At 42.0% G+C, this 9,419-nt stretch overlaps 1 protein-coding gene across 8 annotated transcripts; it reads left to right on the forward strand.

Annotated features, from left to right (window-relative positions):
- The first annotated feature begins 330 nt into the window (after positions 1-330).
- On the forward strand, positions 331-5,796 carry LOC121906693 (ubiquitin carboxyl-terminal hydrolase 37-like). 8 transcript variants are annotated; one of them, XM_042425697.1, is made up of 17 exons: positions 331-721; positions 932-990; positions 1,726-1,795; positions 1,905-1,975; positions 2,096-2,180; positions 2,293-2,372; positions 2,483-2,686; positions 2,977-3,054; positions 3,249-3,380; positions 3,492-3,615; positions 3,711-3,862; positions 4,190-4,289; positions 4,380-4,456; positions 4,595-4,703; positions 4,803-4,863; positions 5,066-5,223; positions 5,385-5,796. In XM_042425697.1, the coding sequence occupies exons 1-17, from the start codon at positions 692-694 to the stop codon at positions 5,388-5,390; spliced, it is 1,596 nt and encodes a 531-aa protein (XP_042281631.1). In that variant the 5' UTR covers positions 331-691; the 3' UTR covers positions 5,391-5,796. The 8 variants fall into 8 exon arrangements, with proteins under 8 accessions (XP_042281631.1, XP_042281629.1, XP_042281630.1 ...); XM_042425695.1 differs by having other exon boundaries at positions 332-721; positions 1,723-1,795; XM_042425696.1 differs by having other exon boundaries at positions 332-721; positions 1,723-1,795; positions 2,099-2,180.
- The last annotated feature ends 3,623 nt before the right edge of the window (positions 5,797-9,419 follow it).

Consider the following 9,419-nt stretch of genomic DNA (forward strand, 5'->3'; position numbering starts at 1 on the left):
GAAAATAGTGACTTTTTATCCGTCTGTCTATCTAAAGACTACAGTGCCCAGCTGATAGGACTTTACTGAACCTTGTTTGAAACTGTAATTTGTGAGCTGTTTTCAAAGACTTGAATCTTCAGTAGGAGACTTTCTGAGACAGAAAGTATGGAGAGATGGATGAACACACTATTGGTTTTGGTCTTTTAATGGGATTTGTTGACAGTAAAGAGAACATAAAACAGTGCCAGCCTTTTAAAGAACACACTAACCAACAGTGACTGATCTCAGCCATCAGCTCAGGATCAGATATTATTAGTGAGCTATGATAATAATTGACAGTAAATACATTCTATTAAGTTCATTTCAATATATATTCATTTATAAATTCAGGTTTGTCTGCTTGTTGAACATTTGTTGACACTTTGCTTATGCTTTGTGAGGCAGTCAAGACTAAAATACTGTATCTACTGTTAGTAGCAATGACTATATATGATTTTAATCATGTACACTGTCTGTATTCTATAATGTACAGTATTGGATGGACAGCAGTGTCTGTGTCATAGAGACTGACATTCTAGAACTGTCATGTCATGATGCAACAAAGGACATTCTGATTCAGCTCAGCAGATTTTGACTTAAGATCCTGAAACAGTACAGAGCAGCTGGTTAACATTTTACTCACGTTGTATCTACGGAAAGATCTACAACCATGTTTAAAATGCCTCGCTGTCTACGAAAGGTTAGTTTTACAAATGTTACACAGTTTCTGTACTTTCCACCTTGTTTATGTCAACTTGGAAGTCAGAAATAGTGCTATTTCTCTGACTTTCTTCAACAAGAGTTTTATAGATAGCAGGGTCTGTGAACACAGCTTATATCTGCTATGAAGACACATGATTTTTCTTTCAATTAACAATTAATTTGCTACATTTTTCTTTATCCTGAACAGAAAAATCAAGTGTCAGTTGTGGAAGATGAGAGCCAGCTGTGCTCCATCTCTAGTGCGAGGTAAGAAAAGTTCACCTGCACACAGTGAACTGAGTGAGCAGAAAAATAGAAACACCTGTACCATGAGATGCAGACTGTAGTGATGTTGTAGTGGACTACAGTATATTGAAAGGTGTTTCTGATATTTAGTCAACTTCTCTTAAATGTATGGAGTCAGAAACTTCCATCATGATGTACTCCAACACATCAACACTAACTACAGCCTCCAGAGTGAGCACAGAGTTGAATCATCAGCATCAACAACAAATATCAATTAGTAGGATTTATTACAAGTGTTACAGGATTTCTACTTTTTCTATATTTGTAATGGTCCCCTGCGTCACACACTAACTTGTCATTTGCTTACAAAGACTTGACTTGCACTTCAAACCAGCTCTGGTTTACACCTGCTACTAACAATTAACTTCATTATTAATGATTTTTTCTATGAATCTATTAATTCTAGTCTACAAGTTCCAAGTTGACATCTACAAATGTCAAAAGATATTCAGTAAACAAGGACATAAACCAGAGAAAGGCAGCAAATCCTCACATTTATGAAGCTGGAACCAGGAAATGTTTGAGACTTTTGCTTCATAAATGACTCAAAGTTGAATAAATGAGTCAAATGACACTATTCTGTTATTTGCTGTATTGACTATGGAGAGTGATCAGTCCATTCAAACAATGCTGTCAAATGATTGTAAACATGAGTTGATGGTGAAAAGTCAAAGTGTGTTTGTGTTTTATCAGCAGTCAGAAGTCCTCTGTGGAGAAGCCACCAGGAAGGACTCCTTGGCTGCACAGACTGTTCGGTCGACCTGTGGTATGTTTGACAGGAAGTGCTTCACATTCACCTGATTTGAGCAGTTTGTAAACTCTCTATTTGGTATTTAGCCACAAAAGATGTCAGACATACTTTATTCTTATGATAGTTTTTGTTGTCACGTCAGAAGAGCGAAAGGGAAAGAGAGGAAAGGGGACAGCGCTCCGGCCACCAACAGAGGTAAAAACATCATTCCTCCTCCCACTAGCAGAGCTGACAGTGTCTGTACTAAGAGTCAGGAAATGATTTATCCACAGTTCAAACTAAGTCAGCAGTAGATTAACCAGCTGTGTTTGTCAGCAGAGTCACCTCCTCAGACGCTCCAGCCAACCAACAACCAGAGAAGAAGACTCGCTTGAGGTGCCGAGTCTTCGACTGCTGCAGAGTAAGTTTAACTGCTTCACATCAATCACACAGTCACCAGTCTGGACTAGTAAAGGATTCAAAAGTGTGTCTCTGTGTTACTGAACTGTGAGAGTCTTTGTTTCCTCCAACAGAGAAATCGACGAGTCGCTCCGGCTGCCGACGACCAGGGAGACAACGGAGAGCAGAGAATCCCTCAGAAACCTCAGAGGAGGTAACGAGACTCTTTTCACATCACTGACAGTGTTTGTCAGGAAGAAAGAAAGTCAAGCAAAAACAAAGTCTGCTACAGAATTACAGCCTGTCTCTCCCTCCATGTTGCAGCCCTGTCAAAGCTACAGATGGGACTCTCACTGCTGATGAGGTTGATGAGGTGGTGGAGTTTGATGCTCTCACCGAGGAAGAGGAGGAAGCTGTGACGAAGACAGAGAAGAAAGCAGCCAACAGAAAACATGAGCTGCACAGACTCACATCTTTCCTCCTCTCTGGGTATCGGACACTGGCCAACCAGGACTCGTCCTCCAACAGGTCACTTTCACATGTTCATAGTTCACATTCAAAAGCACAAAAATATCAAAAGCTGCCATCTGATGTCTGATCAGATTTGTTGACTTATTCTTTGATCAGATAGTTCCTGATTGTAATCAACATTTTCTCACTTTTTCACATGAAAAGCTCTTCAGACAACATCTGGTCTCTTTAGTGTGGCAGTACTGCAGCATCAGCATCAGCTCTGTCAACACATGTGTGATCGTTACATCACTTTTACATGAAAACATTGACTGTATGTTTATGTGTGTGTTTCTCTCTTCTTGTAGTGCCAAAACACATCACGTCCGTCATGGTGATGTCATGACCTCCCAGAGACTCAGAGGTCAGCAGGTCGACTGGTTTGGGTGAGTAAATCTGTTTCAAAACACAAATATTTAACAGAAGGTTTGTTGTTGCTCTGTCACATCTCTAAACTAACAAATGGATCTGTAACAGAACATAAATCCATCAAAGCAAAGTGAAATCTAACTAGTGAGAGAAAAGCAGCTGCAGTTAGTGATGTTGATGTGTGTGCTGACAAGTTGTGTTTGTGTGTCAGGTTTCCCAATCCAGCTCAGATCTGCTATATGAACTCCAGCCTTCAGAGCCTGTTCACGCTGAAGGACTTCATCACAGACATCATGTGCCAGGTGGAGGTGTGGGGTTCAGTGCCTCAGGCTGAACTGATCAGGTACAGCAGCCACACACACACACACACACACACACACACACACACACACACACATTGAACTGAAATAACAGCAGAAGCTCTCCTCTCTTATTTTTTCTTCACCCTCTGCAGAAGACTCATGAACATCACGTTGCTTCACCGCTCCGTCGACGTCCGTGACAAACTCCAGGCCCTCTTTATGTTCAAGAGCGCCCTCTCTGTCCAGGCTCAGGAGTTTCAAGATTTCAACCAGAAAGTGAGTCAGCTGCTTTGATTGTTTCTGTTGTTTCACCTCCTCCTGATATTTCCTCCTCTGTGCATCAAACCCTGTGTGTGTCTCTGTGTGTTCAGGATGCTCATGAGTTGCTGACAACTCTCCTGGATCAGATGAGGAGTTTGTCGCCAGCGCTGCAGGAAGCAGCTGCCCGCGTGGGAAGAAGCTACAGGTGCCCCGTTGAAGACCACTTTGAGTTCCAGATGAAGAACACAAGGATCTGCAAGAGGTAAAAGAACACAGAGAAACACATCACACACAATCACAGCTCAACACACTTGTCTCTTCATACAGCTTTTTTATGTATATATGCCATATGTCATATCACATATCTTCAGTGAAACAGCAAAACATGTTTCTCCCATTTTCCTTCTTTTCCCCATAAATACAAAACATTGTCAAAAGTTTCCACATTAAGTCTTAATGTTAAATCAGGATGCCACAGAGATTTTGAACCTTCTTTAACCTTCCAGCTGTGCTACTAAATCCCTACAACAGGACGCCTCATCATGACCTCTGCAGCTGTAATTTTATGTTCTGTACCTTGAATGTGCAGGTGTGGAGCCCGGACTACCAGAAAAGAGGACTTCAACAACCTGTCTCTGGACCTGGTGCCTGGAGCTTCAGTCCAGCAGATGCTCCAGGATTACCTGAAGGTAAGATCCACCTGTCCTCCTTCAGTGACATCATCCTTGCTGTTTTATTATGCAGTATGTCACTGACAGCATGTTGTTTCTGTTGTTCAGGAGACAGACTTGGACTTCAGGTGTGACTGCGGTGCCAACACATCTGGCCAGCAGTCCACCTTTGTGAACCTTCCCAAGTGAGTGACATCACATCCAACTGTGGTCCACTGACCTTAAAGGACCTGCTGAACTACACACACACACACACTTTACTTCTCCTTCATCTCCTTGTTCTCATGTCTTTTCTTCTTCTTGTGTTTACTTCCTGTCTACAGGGTGCTGATGCTTCATCTGAAACGTTTCCGCTTCACTCCGTTCCTGCAGCTGGAGAAGCTTCGATACCCAGTGGAGCTGTTCAGAGAGCTGCTGGTGACCTCCAGCCAGGTAAGAAACAACTCACCTGAGTCCAAATACAAAGTAAACATGTGGTCTGTGTGTACTGGTGTTTTATATGTGTGTGTTGTTGACTGTGTTCCTCCTCAGGCTGATGGTTGGTACAGTCTGGTGAGCGTCATCAGCCATTTAGGCTCTGGAGGGGAACAAGGTAAGATGATGACACGCTGACATCACACTGTCACCTTCTGTGGTTCATCTATCAGCTTCTCAGACTCATTATTTGAGCATTTTTGTTAAACCATTTTTTTAAGTGAAATGAATCATACACAAGTCAGCTGTAGAGACAAGTTGACCTTCATAACCTGTGCAAGTTAAGACACCTGATCTAACAGTGACTCCTCTCCTGTTAGGACACTACATAAGTGACGGAGTGCACCCAGATGTGGAGCTGGATGACCTCGCTGACCGCTGGCTCATTTATAATGATTCAGAGGTCACAGAGACAAAGGGGGCCTCTGTCTGTGAGCGGCGGCAGCGAGATGCCTACATCCTTTTCTACCAAAGACGGGTAAGATGACAAAAGTGTCTCTTCCTGAAGTCAAAGTGACTCTGATGTTGTTTGATTTGAACTGTTTCTCCAGACAGTGAGCCCACACACACGTTGTTGTTCACAGGGATTGTCTAATCCACCCACTCTGTATGACTGCAAGTGTTTTTCTCTGTTCTCAGATGTAGAGCAGTGTGGAGATGGGGGACTGTGTGGCACTCTCCTGAAGATGATGCAGTGGAGGCGAGCGACCATGGGAACTGGACATCACAGGTAAGTGTGTTCTTCTCTTTTGTCTTTCTGCAGGTGGTGAAGGAGAAGATGGAGGTTCAGGTTGGACCAGCAGCTCGTATCGTGGTCTGAAGCAGCAGGAGGACCCCCAGCCCTCAGGAGGAGGGGCGTCTTCCAGAGAGCCTGGTTCCTCCCGAGGTTTCTCCACGTTAGAGGGAGTTTTTCCTCGCCACTGTCGCCACACAACTCGTCTCCTACATACATCATTCTAATGCGGCTCTGGATTGGACTGTTACTGTCAGACATGGAGATGAGTTGCTCTGAATCAACGTGGCTTGCTCTCTGGGAACGACCAGCTGTAAATAAAAAGAAATAAATAAATAACTTCAGAATTAAGAAGGATTTGATCCTGCTCTTTATTTGTGTATTTTACTCTCAGTGTTATTGAGTCTTTATGGTTGAAATGGACCTCAGTGATCAAGAAGTCTCATCATTGTCCACAACAGCAAACACTGAGTGTTACGTTCAATAAGTATAGAAACAAAGAAAGAGAAGACAGATCTTAAATAGATGTTCATACTGTTGAATTGTTTTGCCTAATATGTTTTGAAGGAAATGTAATTGCTGGTTTATATTTGTTGACATTTTTTCCTTCCTGTTCACAAAGTGTTAGACTCTTGTGGAGGAGACAGACAACTAACCATCATGTCAAATCAATTCAATTCATATTTATACTGAATTATTGCCCAAAGACAGAGATGCATCACATGTGAGGATGGAGGAGTTTAATTCACCAAAGCAGACGTCCTGGCTCACTCCAGCCTCATTTTGAGGAGACAACAGTTACTCACCAGGTGCATCGTCTCAACTGTCAAACGTGTAAAATAAGTCATAGTTTTAAAAGGAAAACGCCTGATAACTGCTACTCTGATACTGATTATGGATCTACAGCTGTCAGGCCTATAGAATGAGACTGATTAAAATCTGTTTATTACCAACAGAACAGAATGGACGTGAGGGAGAAACCAGCTATAAAGCCTCATTAGTTTGTGAGAGAGCACAGGTAAAGTATAAGTGATGTCCTGTCCAGGCTCAGCTGATATTATGGCAGTAATAACAACAGCAGGACTGTAGCTGTATACGTTTCCTCAATGAACCAAGATGCACTTGGAATGGAAAGTTAGAAAAAGCTTTTTGGTTTATGAAGAAATCATAAAGAATGTTACAATGTTTTAATGATTCATTTATGACTCAAATTCTACACACATAATATTTTTATTTTATGAGTAAATATGATGATGTAAGAGCTTCACAGTTTATATGATTCATCTACAGTATTATAATCATACAATATTATTTTGGAAATCAAATCTGGCTCCAACAATTCAAGACTGGAAGTCTACAGTGGGACACTGTTCAAAGATATTCAGTATCAGGCAGTTCCTGAAAGTCTACGGTCAGATTATGGAAGCGCTTTGTCTATTAGGACACAGTAAACTCGGCAGTCACACATTTCTCTGTTCTGTATTTCTCTGTTTTGTGTCTTCAGGCTAGGCTAACCCATTGTTGCTAACTTTGGAGCCAACCTCCTTCACTTTTCCAGCATTTGGGGAGACAACAGACGTGACTTTTTAGCATTTATTAACTGACACACTGTAGTCTGTACTGTACATTTACTGCCAGACTGACAACTTACTACTAACCTTTTCCTCTGCTCCGCTTGCATCCACCGTCACTTCTCTGCCCCTCGCTCTTTCCCACTCGCTACGCAAATACACTACGCAATGACGTATTCCTCAACGGCGTTACGCTACCAGTAGTTTCCCAGGCAACGACAGATAATATCAAATATTAAAAAATACTTTTTTGGCCTGGCGGGGGTTCTCGTTGTGTCATTATGGAGAAACACAGACTCAGTAAACGTTCAGTAAACGTTGAGTACAGTCAGACCCAGCAGTCTCCATTAGGTTGGGCGAGTTCAAACTTGTGAAAACGGGGGTGTATTCAAAACACCCCCGTTTTCACAGGTAATTTGTTAGTCTGTTTCTCCCACCGCAGGACATAATGGATTAATCCTGGAAAGCTATTGATGTAGCACTTTTCTCCTTATGAAAATAACACGGAGATTATTCGACCAATGAGAATTTAGTCAGACGAGAGCATATCGACCAACTAATCGACCAGTCGACCAGCAGACTACAGCCCTATTGTCTATATTGTTTGTTTGTTTCTGCTTGTGTTTTTGCAATGATGTGGAGGATGTTTGTGTTGGTAAATAATAAAACACAATACTAACATTGCAGTAAAGCTGTTTTCACAGGACAGTCCAGCCCAGCTGTTCCTTTTACTGTCCCGTCAGATCAGCTGATCAGTCAATAAAGACATTCCAATCAAAAGTGTTTTGCCATCTGGAAAAAAAACTTCCTCACACAAGAAGCAATACTCCAAACAGCATTGACACTGAGGGAGGAGAGGAGGCGAGTTTGCTGGAGGACAAAGATTCAAACATCATGATTAGAAGGCATGTGGTGCCGTTTACCCAATGTGAAGGACAGAAGATGTTATCTACTACTGGAAAACTGTAAAGAGGATGTTGAAGAATCAGACTGGTGGGCAGAAGTAAAGGTGCTATTTATAATCAAAAATATTAATAAGAGAGAGGCAAAAATAAACTCATAATAAAACATAGTGTAAGTGGGTTTACAAAGAAGACAGGAAAAGATGGATGTACAGTACATTCTGCAGAACACATGGAGGAAATGAAGTCTGACAGCAGGAAGAGCATGAAGAGAGGAGAGCAAGGAACTAACTCAGCTTAATCTTGCTCACCTACTACTGAGGGAAACAAAGTGCATAATGTGCTTAGAAAGCAAAGACAGCGTGTGTAGAGGAAAGTGGGAATAAGTCGGAACAGATGAGATCAAAGCAGGAAGCAGAAAGGTAGAGATTTAGAGGGATATACTGTAGAAGGGGAGAGAGGACAGACAGACAGACAGACAGAGGTCGGGAGAGGTGACTGAAAAAGGGGGATAATGAGGACAAAGATGGGGATGGAGGAAGAGAAAAAGAGGGATGAGGTGACTCAGAGAGAGAGAGAGGTTTCAATAACATTTACTGTTCAGTTTTCATGACAAGCATGAAAGTCTTAAAGCTCTCGTAGCTTTCTCTCCTTATCTGTCACTTTGTTCACTCTGTCTTAAAATGAGTTGTAAATAATAAATAAATAAATGAATAAAAGGGGTTTTCTTTTGTCTACATGTAAAGTACAACTGGTCACTCATATTCTCACCATCTGAGCTTTGTATCCTCATAGATTTGGTTTTAGGGCAAAATTACTCAGCGCTCTCATTGACCTCATTTCTAGCAGCAGCAGGCAGCTGTTTTCAGGAAACACGCTCTGATAAACCCACTGTACACTACCTGCTAAGGCTCAACCAGTAATGGTAGTCATAGTCGTACAGTCCCATGAGGTACAGCAACACATGGAGACAAACTGACAATAGATGCCAAGAAACATGAAGTAACACACACAGTAGAGAAGCTAGAAACAAGACAGGAAATCATCATTGCTTATACATTTAGTGTGAATGGTGAAATCAGTTAAAACAAACAGTGAGTTCACAAACATCTGCTGCTCATCTTTGTAGGTAAGACACAAACTGTGTACCTGCTCCCTTATCTTGCATGGTGATTACAGCCAATCACACAATACACTGTGTTTTTATTTAAACAGGTCTTCGGCTTTGTTCAGACAGCCTGTGTGAAAAACTCAACACCTCATTCATTTGAAAGGAGGTAGTCCGGTGACACAGTGGGGATGCCAACTATGGATTTATTAAGGAGAACTGGATTCAGAAATCCAAAGATGGCGCTCCATTCATTCATGTGGCTGAATCCAAATGTCCAGACGTCACTGCACTAAACTGGTGCAGGCCTGGGAAATCTGCAAGGATGAGGGCCGTCCACAAGGCAGGGCCGGACCTGAC

Source organism: Thunnus maccoyii, chromosome 11, assembly GCF_910596095.1.
Source record: "Thunnus maccoyii chromosome 11, fThuMac1.1, whole genome shotgun sequence".
In the NCBI taxonomy this organism is placed as follows: domain Eukaryota; kingdom Metazoa; phylum Chordata; class Actinopteri; order Scombriformes; family Scombridae; genus Thunnus; species Thunnus maccoyii.

Coding starts and splice junctions, on each gene's coding strand:
- LOC121906693 (XM_042425695.1), top strand. CDS start 692: ATGTTTAAAATGCCTCGCTGTCTACGAAAG. Junction 1,796..1,904: donor GACTGTTCGGTCGACCTGTG/GTATGTTTGACA, acceptor TTCTTATGATAG/TTTTTGTTGTCACGTCAGAA. Junction 3,863..4,189: donor AACACAAGGATCTGCAAGAG/GTAAAAGAACAC, acceptor TTGAATGTGCAG/GTGTGGAGCCCGGACTACCA.